Genomic DNA, 20,651 nt, shown 5'->3' with positions numbered 1-20,651 from the left:
CCCAACAGGCATAGCTGAATGTGAATTTAGATGTAGACTGTGGGCAAGTTTGGGCCTTAATCCACACAAAAAAGGTACTAAAGAGGTAGGTGAGAAACACAAAGCTCCACTGTTGCAGGCTCTGAGGAGATAAAGAGATTGAGAAAATCCCCTAGGAAATTCAGTCAGGATCCCGAATGTCAGAAAGCGGGCAGTAGCACCTCTATGTTGCACAGAAAATAAATCCTTTACCAGTTATCAGTACTTAAAACACAAGTACCGGATAGTGTACTGCCAGGCTGAAAATATGCTAAGTTTTAATCCACACACCAATTCTGCCATGTCCCAGATGATTATGGCCTTTCCATCTGCAGTGTATAGTAACTCCACGCTATAACTACACTGCTGCTGTTACAGCACCAGAGAAAGTCACCTGCTGCATGATTTTGTTGTTGTTGTTAGGAAAATTGTGGTCAGGTGTTGTAAAGTGTCTAGCCTAGCCTGTTCCTCTACATTAAACAGGACCAGTGGCAAAGGCAATCAGCTTCTCCTTTTCCTTGAGTTTATTACACACCATAGCTCCTTGCAGAAACTGCCAGGGCTCTTGTCATTGTTCCATATTATGAAAAAGTCCTCTAGATTGCCTGCAATTAGCCATGTAAAATTGAGTTTATCATTCCACTGGGTGTTATGTAGTTACCCATAAACTTGCTCTCTGATACCAGAAGTAAATCTGAACCTAAGTAGAAACAATAAACCGATATGTTATATATAGAATCATTTAAATAGCTGCATAAAGTCTCACTGTAGATTGTATTTGTTTCTTGCACCTTGTATAATACTGGGAGAATTTTAGTGGGACTTGACTGGAGCACATACTGCCTTTAAAAAAACTTGTAATTTTTGTGAGAACCCACCCTCAAAAATTACTAACATCTGGTTTGTGTCAGCAGCGCATTTTAATTTTGTATGTTCATTGTTTCCAGTAAGGATAAAGAGGTATAATAAGCTTATGTGATGGAATGATTGGGTTTTTTTATCTGAATAACTGTATCTGTTTCTTTTCATAGAGAGAAATTCTAGAACAGCAACAGCGAGAGAGATACGACATAAGTTTTCATAGTATGTGTATGTTCTGTGATCAAGAATTCACAGGAAACAGGTTTGTTTATTGACTTGTTTGCTTTTATTTTTTCATATCTGCTCAGCATCTTTATTTATGGTTTTAATGTCATTGAACCAGTTACTGCCTAATGGTAGGACTTAGAAGATAGAATTCATTTTAAGGTATAGTTTAAGTATTTCTTTCAACTGCAGTGCCATTTTAAATAGACCCCTTCCGGCTTCTCAATTCTTTAATTATTCCAATGCAACTTTTTATACTACACTTACTCCAGTAAGCTGGAGTTGGGAGCTGAACCATTTTAAAGAGACAGTTTTTCAGCAGTTATTTTAGTGGCAAAGAGAACTGTTTAAGCCAGCATGGATGTTAAAAAATATTTCTATGCAGTTATACATTTTCCTGCTTAAACCTCACCAAACCAGTCTGAATTTGAAGATTGAATGAAAAAAAGGGCACGAAAATTAGAGTGAGAATGGAGTGCTTTGCATCAGTCAAGTGCAAGCAGGAGTTGCATTCAAGTGCTTGCTCCAATGAAAATTTGGTTTTACACAGTGCATCTGTTTCAGCTGGAGAGGTTGAGTCTTATCCCTGAATGTCTGTTTGCATGGGTAGTTCTGGTACTTTGGAAGGGTAGCAGAACCTGGGGTCACGTCCCAAAGTTGTGTGAGTGTCCTATTCTCTTTACTGCCTGGTGTATTGAAGTTCACATCATTCGGCCCCCAAGAAATTCATCCTCTCTTACTCTTGGGTCTCACAGAATACGTGATTTGAAAATCATGCCTGGACTGTGGTAAAAGAAAGGCTCAGCAGTTTTAACACTTGGATGTTTCTTTAGTCCCCAAATGCAGAAGTTGAAGCACCTAAGGAATTAATGAGTGTACCTCTATTAGAAAAATAACTTACTCGAACATCCTTTATGTTTGTTCATGCGTATTTTTGAGTGCCATTTGTGTTTTTAGTGCTGTGTGTGAAGCAATACTGATGTAAAAGCATATCACACCTAAGAATTTCTGCTTTGTTAACCAGCATAGAGAAAACTGACAAATGGCTTTTTAGAACGTTTCTCAAGACGGTTATTTGAAACATGAGATTTGCTTATTCAAGTTAATAAATGAGCTTTGCTAACTGAGGGTCAAAATAAACTATATTGTAATTTTTGTTTAAAGGGTTATATTTCATGCATGTGGATTAAGCAGTTGAAATATTACTGAATGTACAGCAGAGCTGAAATTGAAGACTTATTTCAATAAAGTTGCATTCCTACTTTTCTAGCAGTGGCAGCAACACTGTTATGGTTTATTTAATGTTGACTTTCATGCATTTTTAGAGCAATTGGTTTATTTCAAGTCACTAATTGAATAATTCTCATATGTAATGTTCTTTTTGAATGTCTTTTGTAGATCTGTCCTTCTGAATCATATGGCAAGAGAGCATGGTTTTAACATTGGGCTACCAGATAACATTGTGAATTGCTGTGAGTTTTTGACTGTATTACAGGAGAAGCTTGACAAGTAAGTAGGTTTTTGGTTTTTTTTAAAGGACTTAGGTCATATATCTTTTAACCTTGGAAATAAGTTGAGTTAAAATTAATTCAACATTTCTGGTTACTTAAGAAGAAACAAAGAGAGGGTATAAGTTTATTGTGAGTGCTCTTAGAAGGCTTTTTGTTGACTCATTGAAAGCTAATTCATAATAATTCATAGTATATGTTTCCTGGAAAAATGGTGTCACACACAGTATTTCAGTTGTTATGCATTGTGCACAATTTTCATTGGCATCAGTAACAGCACGTCCCTTTTTCTCATAACTGTTAATGTTCTTCTTTCTCATCATAACAATCTTTTTGCTAAACATCTCTTTAATTGCTGAATGAAGCGTTCTTATGCCAATCTTCGTTTGCCTCTCTGCATATCGATAATGTAGGGTGTTTGGTGTCTCCCTTCTCTACTGCTTACAGAGTACATCCCAGAGCGGAAGGGGAAAGCCAATGTATGTGCTGCCTCAGAAACACGTAAACCTGAGGTGGCTGAAGAAGTTAAAAAGGGAATTTGGGAGAAGAACTTGGGTAGCAAAGAGCAAGAAACTCTTCACTTTGAGTTCCCTTTGCAAGAATTTAAGTGCCCTTTATGGATTTCCTAAATGGGACAATATGAAGTATGCTGCAAATGTAAATTGGGCTCTAGCAGAAAATGTACATCCTTAAGAGTGAAACTGTATCTTTAACAAGTTTATTAGAATTTAATACAATCTGTAATCAAAGACTGCAGGAGAAATTTGCCTAAATCTTAGGCTTAGTTATGAAAAGCCACAGAACACTGGGATTTGTGAAAATTGGGATATGGAAATCAGTTTAAATATCCTTACAAGTAAATTTAGGATTCATTGGTTTGTACATTTGGAAAAAAAAAAGAAAAAAAAAAAGAGGTTCAAAGGACAGAAAAGGCAACAGTGCTCTCTAATTTAGTCTTGGGCCTTACAAAGAATGTGCAGTCACAATAGATACATGTTAACTTTTTCCAGAAATTAAGATGTATTAAGAATGCCTTTAGCACTGTTATCATTGGTGTTGCCCAATGCACTGAGTTACCGTCCTCACTGATAAATTGCAGCTTTACTATTTATCAGTAGGACCTGAAGCTTTCGTTTAGATGGAGGTTTCTCAAAGCCAGTCCTCTGTAGGTAATACACATGCTGACATGGCTTCCAAAGCAGTGAAAGGCCACTCCCCCTACTGCTAATAATAAACTTAATAGCTATGCTAGTAGAGTAGTACCTGAAAATATTACTAAAAGGAAAAAAACTTGTTTCAGGCAAATAGCATGACTACATTGTGTATGCTGAGGAAAAGCATTACATATTCTTCCTGGGAATGCCTTTCACAAGTAGAGCAAAAACTTTGCTGTCAGGAGGTGGAGCAAAGCAGATATTAAAATTCATAGACATATTCTACCATTGGACCTATGATTCACCAACAAGGCAATATTTAGATTTTGAGGCTGCAAGCACAAGGAGAACTCAAAGTTTCCTTAACAGTAAGCCTAAATGTTACAGAAGGCAAAAAGATACTGAGAATCCTGAATTGCTGCTCCACACGAGAGCTGAGGGGAATCTGGATGCACCTTTGCTGAAGGAGTATGAGAGTTTCCAGGGTGTAGGTACAGACCTCCTAGGCACAATATTAATGGTCTTTGGGGGGGCAAATGCTTGAGTAAGAAAATAATTTTCTTCTTTAACATCTGTATCTTAAACCCTGGGGAAATCACAGAAAGGCCTGACCCAGACACTGTTAAAATTCGTTCTGACTGTACAATCAAGCATGCTTTCATCTGTGAGTAAAGGAAAAATAAAGTAGGTGACCATTTTAATTCAGAGCCACTGCATTTTTTTAATATCCATGGGTTTTGTGTCTTAAAGTGCTGTCGCTTATCCCTCCCATCAAATTGTTTTTCCTGCTAGCCAGCATCTCCGGTACAAAAATATAATGCCACAGATAGAAAATTTTTATTTCATGAGGAATTATTTTCTAGGGGTTTTCCCCATCCCCCTGTGGAGATAATTTTTCAAACAGCCCAAGAAACTGTCTCCATCTTGGTAGGATATGTAAGCCATCACTTATAAGAAAAATGTTTTAGCATCTTGGCTAACTAGAGGCTCAAGACCTGCATCCATTAAACAAAGATATTCTTGTAAGATCAGGGCTCTGCTATGTCTCTGCCAGAAAAAAATTACCATCATCTATTTCAGGGAGAATCTCCCATTTAGGCTGAAATACAGATTACTGTCCTCATAGGCCACTGTCTGAGTCAACAGACTTGACTTAATGCTTTATAGTCTCAACTTTCAGGTGTCAGTTGATACTACAGTGGAGAGAACAAATATTTTATAGTACTCGTAATAGAGAGTTTAAGACTGCACACATACTGTGGTAGAATTCTCATTTGTTAATGAATATTTTCACGTTCTCAAGTAATGTGTGTATATATATAATAATTCATGTATGTACATACATATACATGAATTATTTTATATATACACATGTGTGTATATATGAATTTATTTACTAAATTTCATTTCTCAGGATTTCAAAACCCATTGATCACCCTGGCAAACTTTCATTTAGCCTCCCTGTTGAGTTAGAAGTACCAAACTTTCTGTTTAGCTAATTTAAATTGTTTTTAAAGATATGTAGCACATTCAGAGTTCAGGTTTTTTCACTCTAAATTACAAAGAAACAGTTACTGGTGGATTGGATGCCAGTATAAGTGCATGCTGAGTTAAGAGTTCACATGTTGACCAATCAGTAGCCCTGGTAGGACAATTTTGGGTAATCAGACTTTTCTCCCACTTTGCATGTGGGGCAAACAGTAAACTTTTTTATTATCTATATTTTCATTTTGTGTCATTTTTGTCATCTCTGTGCTTGATTGATTCTACTGTGATCTAAGATTACATTGTACCTTTTTTTCCAAATAAACTTTCTTTTTCATTTAGTTTGCTCTCTCACATGCTTAGGATTAATCTTACTGTATATATCTCCAACTTATTTAAGGATATTAGCTTGTACTATTTTCATTTTAACATGTTGACCTATTTACCTTTTTATCTTAGTTTGCAGTGTTTATACTGTGAAAAAGTCTTCAGAGACAAAAACACACTTAAAGATCACATGAGAAAGAAGCAGCATCGCAGAATCAATGCCAAAAACAAAGAATATGACAAATTTTATATCATTAATTACTTGGTAAGTGGTTCTATGAACAATTAGTAAATTGACTAAAGAGATACAGACAATATCTTGTTAAAAGTGAGTAATTCCAAACCAGCAATTAGTACAAAGGTCAAAAATCGAGTGAAGGACTCTTAAGAAAGATGCTCATTTATGGTATGATATTCTGGATAATTGTTAAACTAAGGAATAGTAAACATTTGTTGTTGAGAATTGATTTTGAGAGATGCAAGACTGCAGCTTGAAGAGACGCTAATCATCATGTCATTAGTGCTCAGTCTCTGCTTAATAACCAGAAGGGAAAATGAGATAGAGTAATGAAGTAAATGGCGGTCTAACTTAAATGCTATTGGCTTTGAGCTTGTTTTCTACAAACCTTAAGCTGGAAGTGCTCTTCAGAGTATAAATTAAATGCAAAGAGGAGGAAAATGAAAGATACATAGATGAAAGAAAAAGTAAGTGTTCTTTTTTAGCCTCCAGGTAGGTGTATGTTGCTAGGTATTAATATTTTTTATCTCAGACCTTCAAGAGTGTGTATGCATGTGCATGTAACAGATTTTCACTTGCTATCTTCAACCCAGGAATATAGGACCTACTTCAAAAGTTGTTCCATTCTATCCCAGAAATAACTATATTTCACCTGAACTAGTCTTTGTGCCTGCTACTTATGTTAATATCCAGGGTATAATTAGGCATCCTTGACTGTCTTACCTACTCTTTCACTTTAATTTCTTTCCATGGGTTTTACTCTAGTACTAAAACCAAAAAGTTGTATGTTTAATGCTCTGCCAAGTCCCTTCTACCCAAGATGGAGTGAATTTCCTCTGTGATCCTGTATACTTTCCTTCCAAAGACCAAAGATCTTTGACCTATATTTTCTTTTCTAGATATTCAAATATTACTGCTTTAAAAACTGACCTATACTTGCTGCATAGTTGGGAAAAAGTTGTGAAGTTCTGCAGCGTAGATTTTCTTAGCTCCTCAACAGAACTGAGCATTCACTTCTTCCTTCCAAGTTAACAGACTTGAATTTAACTTTGTTTTAAGTGATTTTAATATTTTCATTCCTCTCTGCTAGTCCTGCAGGTAATCTTATGTTTTCAGAACACAGCATCCTCTTTAGATTACCTTCTGTCTCTGATTTGCATTCATTGTTCAGATTTTAATCTGTCCCAGCTTTGATTGGGAAATTGAGCTAGATGACTGCCCAGAAGCACAGGGAACCATGTGATACTCCTTCAGAAATTTGCGACATGCAGGGAGGTCATAACATCAGTGCAGACACAGTGGCCATGTCATTTTAATAAGGAGAATATGCCAAAGTAAATATAATAGCAAGACTAATATTGGTATGCCTAACCTCTTTTCCCCCTCTCTCCAGTTGCTCCAAAACTGGTGGCCTTGTCCACGCTGTCTACTGAGAATGATCTGCTTCCTGAACTACATCCAAGCATTGTCTGGGTAGCGCTGCTGGCGTGGCCACAGAACATGCAAACTATTAAACAGTATGGGCAATTACAGGACAGTGCTTAAGTCAGGGCCATGTTCCTCTTTAGTTATTGCTGGTATTCTGCGCAGGACTTTGCAGAATAACTTCTTGTGCCAGCTTGAACCAATTCAGGTGTTGATCACTTAGCATCACTTAGAGATATATTGTTCAGGTCCTTGCTATTACAGACAGAGGATGGTAAATATAATTCAAATAAGATATGTCAAACCACCAAATTGTTTGAAATTGGGCAGGGGGGGTCTGCATGTTTAAGGTTTTTACAAGTGTGCTGTCAGTGCTTCTTCTGGGGCATACTTTGAATGATCACAATTCTTTGTCCGGCTCTATATGCTCTGCTACAGCCATGTTTTCTTCCACACGTTTTCAGTTGTCTTTCACTATGTTCTTTCTGATCCTTCAAACTGTAGCCACATCAGACCTGCTGACATTTCTTCTTTTAAAGAAAGGATTTTTTTGGAATAAAGGATTAAAAACAGACTAATAACTCTGTCTTAAGCACTTATAAAATAGTTTGCTATAAAATGTGTATTTGCACACTAATTTTTATGAGATTAAATTTTTCATTAACATGAAATTTTTAGGATAGTTCCTACATAGTAGAATGTGTTTGCTTTCAAAATAGCCTTTCATAAACCCTTTATTTTTGCACAAAGGAGAAAAAGATTAAAAGGAAGAACTTTAATTTGTTCGCTGGGGGTTCAGTAGATTGGCCTTTACATGTAAGGAGAAAAAACGTTATTCTCTACTGTACATATGTAGTCTACAGTAGATTATATTAATGTGATAGGATGCTTTTTTTTCAAGCTGAGTCTATATTCAGTGAATTCTAGATGTTATGCAAGGTCTGCTTTCTGTAATGACTTGATGTAGTGATTTTGCTTCCTCTCCCTCAGGACCTCACAACTTACTAAAGGATATTTTTTCTAATGTGTACTATCAAGCTTTACTGGCTTCTCAATGAGTCTTAAAGATCCGTGCTTCACATTGCTCTAAATGTCCAGGAGAATGATACAATTTCACAGACACAGACATGGATTACATATCTTATCTGAAACAACAGATGTACTGTTTCAAAATTTACTACTGAATTCATCTTGACCTAAAGATGTAGGTGTACAATTTATCTGGTTTTTGTATATTTTCACAGAAAAGTTTGAATTTTGAGAATGTAACTAAGATGATCTTGTATGCCAGTTTGATCAAGTTTGTTTTCATCATAAAGAGACTGTAAGACCAAGTAGGTCTCTAATGATAAACATCAATATTATCACAGTCTTATCCACTTTACTTTTAGGGTGTGCACCATAAAGCTTTTCTATCAGCAGCTGGGTCTTAAGCTATTTAAAATGGATAGTTCTTTATTACAACCATCTTACAGACATTATTGCCCCTTTTTTATAATTTTCCATTACATAATATCTTTACCAAGCACTGCGTAAAATAGTACTGTTAAGCTGGAACTGGCAGTTTCCTTTATTTTGTGGCTTTTGTACTCAGAGGTTTTAAGGGCTTTTTGTTCAGATGTCCTGAGAATGTCTGCTGAATTGCCTCATGATCTTCTGGCCAGTTCTTACTTGTGTTTTTAAGCTGATGGCAGAGCTCCCACTGATTTCATTTAGAGCAGTAGGCTTGCCTGCCTTCTTCCTTTCCCTCCATTCTGCTTTTGGCTTCACTTGTGTTTTTAGTGCAGTTGTGAGGATCTGTTTTCATAACATAACTTGCATTTTATGTTTGTGTGTTGGTAATTCCTTCCCCTAAATTTCCAATTTGGCATAGCAGTGAATAATATAAGTGTAAATTCCTTTGTAAATATTTTGGTATTCTGAGACTTTCTATGACTTGTGTCATGACCTACAAGCTGGTTCGATTTGTCTGTCCCCATATCATTGACGGGGCGGGGAATCGCAGCTCGGGGACTGGCTGGGTGTCAGTCGGCGGGTGGTGAGCAATTGCCCTGCACATCATTTGTACATTCCAATCCTTTTATTATTGCTGTTGTCATTTTATTAGTGTTATCATTATCATTATTAGTTTCTTCTTTTCTGTTCTATTAAACCGTTCTTATCTCAACCCACGAGTTTTACTTCTTTTTCCCGATTTTCTCCCCCATCCCACTGGATAGGGGGGGAGTGAGTGAGCAGCTGCGTGGTGCTTAGTTGCTGGCTGGGGTTAAACCACGACAGCGTGATAGATACCTTTCATAAGAAAATATTGAAAGTTTATTATTAGATAGTTACATTGACTTAGAGTGGGAGTTTTGCAGTTATGCAAATGATGCAAATGACTTGAAAGGCAGTGGGGTCACTTCCCCAGTGGATTTGGAGGTCTTTTGTCAATATTGTGTAAGTATGGAAGACGATACCAATCCTATTTGGAAAGGCTTGAAGTATAAATTGAAAAAGACCACCTGATAGTAAAGGGTGAAGAACTGAGCAACAGTGCATCCAAGATATATATGTAGGGTACCTTACTTTTCTCCAAAAAAACTTCCAACCTAATTTTCTTGCTTCTGTGCCTGTGTTAGCCTGTGGCCCCATGACTCACCTTGCACAAAGAGCCAAGTGAAAATGGAGAGGAAAGAACTTTGTAGGCTGTGGTGCCTGCTGGAGGCCATAAAAGAACAGAAGGCAGTATTAAAACTCTCTTACTCACAGCCCAAGGAAATGAGGCAGACCCAGACTGACAGGGCCTTCCCTTCTGTGTTCACCCGATTGTTATCAGCAGCACTTTAAGTATAGAGTATCCTTTGTAGGAAGCACAGATGTTTATTTTCAAATTGACTAATGGCATGTATCTGTAGTAATGTAACATTACTATAGTGAATGCGCTTATGACTAAGCTAGACAGCTGAAAAATGGTACTTATTACTTACTAGAAAACTTGTTTCATAAAGCCTTTACTTTTCCTCAAGGATAAAAAAATGTTTTCTCCTTATTGCCAAGCCCTAAATCATTGTTATCATCTGTTGGGGGCCGGGGGAAGAATATTTTGTTATGGGGGTTACTATTTTTATTTAGTTTGTTTTGACTTACGCAGTGTATATTTTCTAAAATAGTAAAGGGAAACCCTTCAGCAGTTGGTGGTAGTTCAGGACTTAATAAAATCCCCCAGATGGGGAAACGCTTCATATTGAAATTCATCCAGTGTCTATTAACTTATGTTGGGGTAAGACCATCTCTTCTATGTGATAAAGCATCTCGAGTTCTGCAGCAATATAAAACAATTCAGATGATCGCAGTAAGTCAGGTGAGAAGAAGGGCAAGAGGAAATTTGCAGGGGAAGGCAGCATCTGTTTGGAGCTTCTGAGCTCCACGGGCCTAGAACTCTATTCACATGTAGTTCAGTAACTGCTCTTTTGGGAAAACTACTTGAGATACCAGCTGCTGTTTCTAGTTTCTCCCATCTCAGCACTTATCAAGTTGGGGTATATTGCCTCAGTGAAGCACACAGACCTTCTCCCTGTAGAACCTTTAAAACTGCACTCAAGTTGAGAAGGTAAATTGTCGGTGAGGCAATTCACCTCTATGCATTTAGACTTCATTTTCGAAGAGGAAATAATCAAATTACACATATTTGCATGCTCTCCTCTCTTTTCTATAGGATCATCCTCTCTGTGAGGTACATAGCAAGTATTTAAAATAAAAGTTGGTTTTCCTTGGATATATAGCAAGGCCTGCAGTTTTTTTAATGATGCATTTTCTACTGTTTGAACTATTACCAATGTCAAGTCTAGTTTTTCCTCTGGTTTTGTTAAGGATTTCTTGGGAATCTCTAGAGATGATTGCTGGGAGCTTTTGCATCTTGGATGAAAGAGCAAGGGAAGTTGAATACTTAACAAAGGCACCCGTGGTCCCAGATGCCCGTGAAGCTCTAGAACTGAAAAAGTGTTTTTTAAAAAAGAAAAATTTAAAAAACTGGAAGAGCTTTAAGAATTTTTTTAAGAACTCTTTCCCACCCAATTGCTCAGCTTCAGTATCTTGGCACTTTCATCACAGTGTCCCTAGTTATCCATTCACTGTGCAATTTTCCAGTGACACGAGAACTGATTACCTTTTTCCTTTTTCCTTTTTTTTTCCTCCTCTGAATATAAATAGATAAGGGAAACAGAGACCTCTTACAAGATCCTTCTCTGCCTTCTTAACTGAAACACCATAAAGAAACAGCAGCAATAACAAAGCTTGTGCGTGGTTTTCCCCTTTCACCTTCAATTAAAAGGTGAAGCTTATTATTGGCTGCGGTTTTGAACATAGTCTTTTGTGCACATATAGTTCAAGCTGGTAAGAGGAAAAATTGTAAGCATTTGTCTTCATTTTGCAGTGGTGGTGAGCCACTATCCTCTCATTAAGGTGTTAACATTAACAGCCATAGGAAACTAGCGTGCAGCTGGGAGAACATGTGGTGAGAGGTGTTAATGGCTTCATGTTATCTCACAGTAATGGTGACATTAACGAGTCTCCCCTGTAACTCAGAGAGTTTACACACTACCATGTAGCATCACTGAATTAATTATGGAATTTTCATTCTATAATATATGATGACATTATGTTTAGAGCTGTCTAGAGACATTTGTTTATCGTTTACCTGATAGACACTAACAGCTTTGAAAATTCTCATTAAATTGTTATATGATGGATATCTTTTCCTTCTTTTTTCAAACAACCATAAAGGCAATAATAACACTTGCTACTAAGGATGTTATTAAATATATTTATCAGAGGGAATATGTGAATGAAATAAATGAAAGAATGATCTTTTTATTACCTGCTCTTTTTTTAATGGAGACAAGATCATCAACTATGATCTGTGTGAATCCTTCACACCCATCAAAAGTACGAGTTCAAAAATACTATTTTTCTTACTGGTTAGTTTGCTCTTGTTTATTTTTAAAGGCAGGAAGAATCGGAGGAAAGAAAAACACTAGCTAAAGATCCCTGCTGGTATTTCAGTAAAGTGCTTCAGCTTTTTATTGCCTGTTATTTATATCACAGTCATGCTGAGAGTGCTTGCCATTGTGCTGAATGCTGCACAAATGTATTCTGATATACTTTATGCTGAAGGTCTTTAAGATATAAATAAACAACACAAAAAGTAAAAGGAAGAATAGAACGCCATGAACAGATGTGCTTACATTCACATCTGACAAGAGGATGGAAGAGAAACTCGAGTCTAGCTCAGAGATCTGTGCCCTGGCTCATACTGTCTTTCTGGAGTACTCTCTAGCTATGTTTACACCATGTGTTTTTACTGACATAACCTTGTACAAGGTGCGAGCACTGACTGGTGTAGCTATGCCAGCTAAAGTCACAGGTGTGATAGCTGCATTGTTTAAGCAGCATATGCTGCATGAAGGGCAAGGTAGGCAGATTGGATTGAGCAAGTGTGATGGCAAACTTGAGACAGTGGTAACATACCCACCTTGGGAACATCTTGGTAGTGTTGCAATGCTCTAGTTTTACAGAGAGCTTGGATCCTCTTCTTGAGAGCTCTGTGCCAAATCATCTTTTTCCCAGATTCAGAGTGGGGAATACCCCATTAAAAGACAAAACAAATTGTTATTTTAAAAATTATTACTAAAGCAGTGTTGTATGACTACCTTTAACTCACAGAAATACCAAAGTGATCCAAAATAAGATGTTGATTGTGACTTCCTAGATGTTCATTCAGTTGATACATAAAATGTGATGTGAATCAGGAAATGTTTTTTTCTCTTTCTTTTCTTTTTTTCTCCCCAGGAATTTGGAAAGTCCTGGGAGGAAGTGCAGTCAGAGGATGACCGGGAATTACTAGATAACCTAGAAGAGTAAGAGTTACTTATGTGCCCACTATAAAGACTTGCAAGACTGTTGTTGTTGAAAGTAGTTACAGAGAAAATGCTGTGCATACACAGTTAAAATTCATTTAAGGCAATCAAATCAACTCCAAATTGTTCTCATCAAAGTCATTTCTCCACAGCAAGGGCTGTAAATTTCATATTTGAACCACAAGCCTATTTTTCGTTTGCATATAGCTCAAACAGCAGTCTTTTGGATTTGTAATGATGCAGGCAAAATGGTTGTTTTTTTTACTTTTGTACTAAAAAAATGGTTGAACGGGTTTTGCTCCAATTTAAAAATCAAGAGTAAGCATCAAAAATGTCAGCATGAGAAAGAAATTATATGAAAAAGTCTGGTAACAGGATCTTGAAGGAAATTCTCAACAGTGCTGATTGTGGGCCACATCCACCTCTCCTCTGTGTTATTCTGCAGTCCAGGCCCTCAGATCACTGCAGAGGTGGCTTCCTTGGCCGTAGAGAATTGAATAAGCAGGAAGTAACTTGTGGGTATCAGGGCCCCTGACTTTCCTGGTTCTGTCTGTGACTTGAGCTTAATTTTACTTGATTATACTTGGTTGCAATAATATGTCTCTCTCTCAGCAGTATTGGAGTTCTAAATAGATGTGGTGGTAAAGTATTCTCTGTCTGCATGTCTAGATGTAGCATAAATTAGAATGTCTTTCAAGAATAATAATATTTGATAAGTAAATAATACTTAGAGTGAACTCTGCCTGATGGTTATGTCTTTGGCTGGTGTATTAAAAGATTAGAAAGGTATAAAAGAATTTTAAAAGACCTTATAAAACTAAACACTGAATGCAATATTTGATGACTTGCCAAACTGGATAGGAACTGAAGTGAAGATCCTGTTTGTTAGTGCAGGCAAATTCAAGTAGGACTTACTGTCTGTCTGCACGGGAATTACACAACAGTACCTGGTCAGTTATTCTTGAATTTGTAATTTTTTTAGACTGTAAACCAGATTCTAATAGTGTATCCAGCTATAAATCCACGCTGTCTCTTCTACCCCTTAAAGTATTCAGTTTCTCTGGATTTAGTTCTAGTCCTGTGAATGCAGAATCTAAAGTGCTTTCACAGAATGTCTCTTTTTTTTCCCACAATTAATTGAATCTTTTTGATTCTTAATAAGAGACTGGTCTGACTGGGAAGAGCATCCTGCATGTGCAGTTTGCCTGTTCTGTGAACAACAAGCAGACACCACAGAAAAATTGTATCTTCACATGCAGGTAAGACTTGTTTTAAATATCAGTTCTTTCATCACTTTGGAATTGAACAGTAAGATTGTAGCATCTTTGTTAAGATCAAATCAGCTGCTGCATTAGAATGCCCTCTTTAGCGCAGAACTGAAGTACTGCATGCATCTCCAGCATCTGTTCTTTAAAATATGCAGAGGAGTCAAGTTTTACATGGAGAGTATGACTAGCTATTACTTCTGAATGTGAAGACTGGAACAGACGATACACAGCTCTTTATATAGCATCTTGAATATTATAGTGACTTGATAATTTAATACATTTGATGGTTAGCATCTGTGTTTCAGTTTTAATAGACTACGTAGCAGGAGTGTTGCAGTTTAAGAGAATATGAAAGTTTCTGATGAAACAAAACTTTTGAGAGTTTGTTTCATGTATTAGTGTCTGCATGTCTACCTGCATGTCTTTGTCAGTCTATGAAAAGCTGAGCTGTTTTAACTTGGAATAGTAGAAGTAGTGGAAATGAGAGATTTTATTCTTTCCTTTTTTTTTTCCTCCAGGAATCACATGGATTTGACTTTCCTAAAATAAAGTCAGAGCATGGTGAGTAAGAGACGCTCTAATTGTCAGCATTTGCCACTAGTGTGGAGAAAACGACATCATAAGAATAGTGGAAAACAACTGTATCAATTTGATTTTTGTTCAGATATTTAACTTTTCCATTATGGAAACTGTTCTGCCAACTTATAGAAGAACACCAAGAACACTTTATTTTTCTGGAACTGTTGTTAGTGCCGAGGATGTATGATATTTTCTTTAAAACCATTGGATTCTTTTACAGAGTAGCTTCTACAAATACCCACTCTATGAGTCCCAGGTCTGGCTGCTGGACCATAATAATAATAATAATAATTTATATTATTATTGTTGTTGTTGTTGTTGTTAAGACTTGCTTGCAAATTAGAAGACCGTGCTCTAAGCTGTGTTTGGCCAACGTTTCCTTTCTGCTATAGACTGAAAGGAAGCAAGGTATTTGCAATTTTTACATTAAAAGAAGGGCTAGTTCCCCTGCAGCTGGGAAAAAGCATTTGTTCAGTTAATTTGCTAAGTTACAGCATTCAGGCAGTGCTGGTCTTCAGTAAACCCTTACCAATCTTTATGCTTAATCCAAGAAAGCATTTGTAAATTAAGTCTTGTGTTCCTCAAGTGCTTGTTCGCTGCCATCTCTCCCAGGTTTGAACTTTTATCAGCAAGTAAAGCTAGTGAACTTCATCAGAAGAGAAGTCCATCATTGTCGTTGTTACAACTGCCAGGAGAAATTTCAGTCTAAAGGAGAATTGATAAGTCATATGGAAGAGATGAAACACATTACATTCCTGCCAGCCAGGTCTACATGGGATCAGCCACAGTAAGGGCACATGTTTCTTCCAGCATTTATACTGTTACTTGATAATGTCTGTAAAACAGAAGTTGAAACCTCTGGTTTTTGCCAGTGCAACAGTGCCCTGAGCTCCCCACCTCTACTGGCCCAGATAAAATAATAAGTGGTCTCAAAACTACTCAGAATTATAAATCCTTGTACTGTCTGAAGCTAAAATGAAAATGTGGTACTGCTCTTCTAGTTGCATCCAGGATGCACTATTCCCATAAATTGTGTCTGCACTGTCAACTCAGTATGCTAGAGAAGTTTATTGTTGCAAAATCGTGTTTTGCCTGTATTTGCAGTTGTGCAGTGAATGATGAAAAGCATAGATAGTGCACTCAGAGCACTTTCCCTCCTGGTGGAACCAAGATTGAATCTATGCACCGAAGTGACATCTCAAATGCCCCACTTGTAGGCATGAGATTTTTCCAGCTGTTAGCTCTCTACACAGATGCAGATCATGCCTGGGATGGGCATCTCGCACATATTTCATTGCTAGTAAAGATACGCTCTGGGCATACAGTTCTGGAACCAAACCAAACCCCTTCTTTTGCATGTCTAATATAGATATATGCATAATGTCTACCTAACTTTAGGCATCAAAATAAGTTGGTTGTTTACCCTTAGTTTTCTCCATAGCAAATAGAGAGAGAGCACACCATAACACTGATTCAGATTTTAAGTAGGCTGAATAGGTCTGGGGGATGATGCCATAGGTGGTAGAGCACAGGGAGTGTTCTGACTCAAACACCTCAGTCAGCATTTGTTGTGGGACAAATCTGGATCTGTGGCCTCAGTTATGACAACATACAGGTGAAGAAATAGGGGGAAGTACTTGTCTGTTGCCAACTCTTCTGTATGACTCTTCTAAGATCTACATGCTAGTTGATTTTTTGGGTGTGCTGTTTACTCATTCCAGACTTTCTCATTTTTCCTTTTTTAAAATCTAATGTCATAAAATATGCTCTGCCTCTTTCAAACAAAATATGTGACACTCTAGTAATTATGCCTTGTTGCTTTCAGGTATTATTTTCCTACGTATGAAAATGATACACTCCTGTGTACGCTGTCAGACAGTGAAGATCTGATAACCGGGGATCAGAATGAAGATATCCCTGTTGTAAGTGAAGATATATGCAATCTCAAAGCTCTCAAACAGAGCAGTGTTTTAAATGACCTCCTGTATGAAGAGAACAAGAGTCAGGAGAAATTCTGACCTTGATTACAGTTGCTGACCTTTGCGTGTTCCTTCTGCAAGACAAAAAAAAATACATTCTTTCACTAATATTGGAATACAGTTTAACTCATAAATGTTTTCACTGGGCAAATATTACATGAATGGGAATGCTAAATAAAATTTAAGTGTAAACTTTTTTGGTTTATCTTCCTTTAAATTCTAGCTTTATTTTAAAATTAAATGCTGGATTTTCTGCTTGGCTCTCCGAATACTTCTAGTATTATTTACAAATAGGATTTTTCATCTTTTTTTTAATTTTTATTCTGAATACATCAGAATCGGAGTTCTATTTTAAGGCTATCTTGTGAAAGGCACAAACAATTGAGACAGTGTGTCTTGATATATGAGCCAATGAGTGAATCTTCTATGTGTTGCTGCTGTTAGCATACAGAAAAGAGCCTGAATTTAATTCTTGGTCTGTTATGTAAAGCAAATTTTGCTATTTTTAACCTTAGACCTTCTTGAAAGCAAAAACAGATCTGTATATCTCTTATTATTCATCATCAATATATTAAGATATATGGTGTCTGTTCTGAAAACTGGCTCAGAAACACTGGTAAAGCCCATGGATATCTGACTGCATGGAAAGCTGCCAATCCAAAGCCTAAAAGAGCATAGGAACAATTGCAATCTTGGTTGCATCAAAGATCCAAAGAATTTAGAGTAGACTTCTTGTATGGTCATGAACTGAGATGCAAAAGAAATTACTGAGGGGATTGCAGACACATAAATCCAAATTATATCCTCAAAATCTCAACTCAACTGTCCATTAAAATTACCATATTTCCTTTAATATTGAACTTTAAAGTCCCCCAAGTAATGAAAGATTTTCAGCATATCCAGAAAGCACCTCAGTCTTGATAGGGCAAAGCAGCTCAGAGCATAGGTCCTGCTAGGATGATCCTCTCTTTCTCCTCTGAAATCTTAAGTCGCTCCAGAGTTCAGGTTTGGCTTTCCATAATACATATAACTGCTTTCAAAACTGGCAGCACGTTCTTTTTTCTTCTTTAGGTCGGTGTTCGAGCACTTGTTCAAAGTATGGGAGTCTCAGCTCAGTGCCCTTCCCTGCCTGGGAAGATTCAAAGCCATAGCTTTGCCTTTGCACAGCCCTCTTTACCTGAAATAGACTGCTGTCAGTAAGAGCTGTTGTTTGTCATTATACAGTGATTGAGAATTATATAGCAGTGCCTGGGAGCAGGGGCCAAAGTTCAAATCTTTACCCGTGTTCTGCTATGCTTCCATATCCAGCCTAATTCATCCTGCAATACATTTGCATCAGTTTCTTTTAATTTGCATTGAACTTGCTTTCTCCTGGCATTACCCATCACCCAGTAGCACCTCTCTTTGCTTCTCCTTTCTTATTTTCTCTTGGGCCCAGGTGTTCTGGAGATAAGTTAGAACAACAGGATGCTGAAAATGTACTGAGGAAGACAGATCAGCCACTTAACTGCGCAATGAAACAGAGACAGAAGCAATATCTGACTCTGTCAAGAGGAAATGGGATAGAAGTGGTTCAGTAGGTGCTGAGAATACAGACAAAAGAAGGGGGCAGGTGTAGTCATATTTCTGCATTGGCTTTGATTAAACTGGTACAAAAATCTAGGAAGAACAACCCCAATATTTTTGAACTAGAATGTCTGACCGTCTTAAATAAGCTATAGTCTGTACTTCCTGGATTTGTAAATTTCTTAATCTCATACAGCAACGGCTGTTGCTGTTTTGGGATTTTTTTCTCTTAAGTAATTTTCTTCCTAAGCAGTTATTTTCTTCCTAAAGTAGAAATTGATTCCAGTCTTTGCTTTTCAGTCAGATTCTTAGCTGAGGTGGGAGTAAGAGTTGATGGCGTTTACATTAATGATAAGTGTGTTGAGCAGTGGAAAAAATCAGCAAGAGAACTATGGCTAAATCAGCAGCACACAAATGTGTTTTATGAGAAGCCCATCTCAGAAGGGCACATTAAGGGAAAGATAAAATTTTATTGATATATCGTAAAGTGAAATTACAAAATGTTTCCTAATCATGAGGAATGTGATGCTGAGTCACTCAAATCCCTACAAAATGAAAACACGAGTCTTAATATCAGCAATATGGAATGACTGCTGTTCCTGGTTCTAACAGAAATTTGGAATAGCAATTGATCAGTGTAGAATTAAGATCTTAAGAGAAATTGTATAAATAACATGGATTGCTTGTCTTTTTTGAATAAAGAGAGAAAGGTACTTAGGAAAAATTTATCAGCAGCATATAACTGTTCATTGAAAATACAAGGAACATGAGCAGTCCGATTAGGGTTGACCTTGTTACTTCAAATACGAACACAAGGCAACAAAGTAGGTTTAAAGTCTCCATAGGTTCACAGAGACAGTTGCTTATAGTTTCTAGAGTAAAAATTGAGCATCTTCATTTAGCACAATGATGCTTCTAATTGATATTTTGCTGGAGCATACTGTATTTGTTCTTATAATGGCCACAATTTTCCAGAAGTATTCTTGTCCTTTACCTAAAGCAAACCCAACACCAGTGTCTGTTTTAAAACTGAAGTTATCTTTTTGTCACAAGTAGGGGGACAATTATGACTGCATACAGTGTATAGGCTCAGCTATTAAATGAGCAAATATGTTCTTCTAACAAAAGAGCATTTTTGGAAGCATTACAACAAAAATAGTGTTGCCATAAGTCATAGAATGGACAGAGTTGGGGTTGGCACATGCTCTTGAGAGAGTCAGATCAGGAGAATGAGTGGTGCTAATTGGTATGAAAAAGCTACGCTAATTTAAGTCCAATGCACATTTCTTACCATAATATTTCCTCTTATCCTAGATCTTGACTCCTTATACATACTCACTTTGCTTTACCTAAAGCTGTCCCCTTGTTTTGAAGGACCGGGGTAAAAGGAGGAAAAAGGCTTGTGTCCTGATGACCCATAATTCTTCCTGCTCTTTTTATAAATACCTTAATTATGTCTTTGATACTCCTCCACACGCAATTTATTCTGACAATTCTGTGCAGACTTAATCTGACTTAATGAGTTAATGGTCGTTGATTTTCATTTAAGACGCTTACTGTTTTCAGTTTCTGTATTACATTTGTCTGATTTGTCTGGCATGCTGTGAGAGAGCTGTCAGTGGATGCTCTCGGCTGGCTAAATGGTAACCGATGTGTGAAACACCAAAGTAAGTCTCTGAAAACTCTCTCTTCTATGGTCATCTCTCAGTGCCATTGCTGCTTCTCAATTCCAGTTAGATCTCTACTAGTGAGCGAGCTGTTTGGTACAATATCTCTCTCTCTCTCTCTCCCATTTTACAGAGTGGTTGACCTAAATCTGACACAAGAAACTGAACTGTGAACAGAAGTAGAGTCACTTTCTTCCAGGGTTACCGGTCTCCATGCTCAGATTCAAGTCCATAGTGGACATTGGACTAGGCCTTGGCAACATCTACTATCAACTGCCATTGAACAGCAGCAAATTTCACAGCTTTGCTTATGACTTGGTGCTGTATTACATGATCTTGCATTATTTGCATTTTACTTATACATATAGAGAGGCAAAAGAGAATCAAAGATCCCTGGAGTAAGGCTGTATTTCACAGAGGCAACATGAAAAATACTTTGTTTTCCCCAAGAGTT

The 20,651-nt window shown here is 37.2% G+C and overlaps 1 protein-coding gene across 2 annotated transcripts in view; it reads left to right on the top strand.

Moving 5' to 3' along the window:
• The window catches only part of ZNF277 (zinc finger protein 277), a 56,101-nt gene extending 38,942 nt beyond the window's left edge, over positions 1-17,159 (top strand). For both annotated transcript variants that reach the window (XM_069802127.1, XM_069802128.1), the window contains 8 exons: positions 1,050-1,141; positions 2,503-2,613; positions 5,711-5,843; positions 13,071-13,138; positions 14,301-14,397; positions 14,925-14,967; positions 15,598-15,772; positions 16,811-17,159. In XM_069802127.1, the coding sequence (XP_069658228.1) occupies positions 1,050-1,141; positions 2,503-2,613; positions 5,711-5,843; positions 13,071-13,138; positions 14,301-14,397; positions 14,925-14,967; positions 15,598-15,772; positions 16,811-17,003 (912 nt within the window). In that variant the 3' untranslated portion in view covers positions 17,004-17,159. The remainder of the gene's footprint in view (positions 1-1,049; positions 1,142-2,502; positions 2,614-5,710; positions 5,844-13,070; positions 13,139-14,300; positions 14,398-14,924; positions 14,968-15,597; positions 15,773-16,810) is intronic.
• Positions 17,160-20,651: the final 3,492 nt, after the last annotated feature.

This window comes from Haliaeetus albicilla, chromosome 14, assembly GCF_947461875.1.
Source record: "Haliaeetus albicilla chromosome 14, bHalAlb1.1, whole genome shotgun sequence".
Lineage (NCBI taxonomy): Eukaryota > Metazoa > Chordata > Aves > Accipitriformes > Accipitridae > Haliaeetus > Haliaeetus albicilla.
The sequence above is the reverse complement of the archived record's forward strand: the minus strand, read 5'-3'. Positions and strand labels throughout refer to the sequence as shown.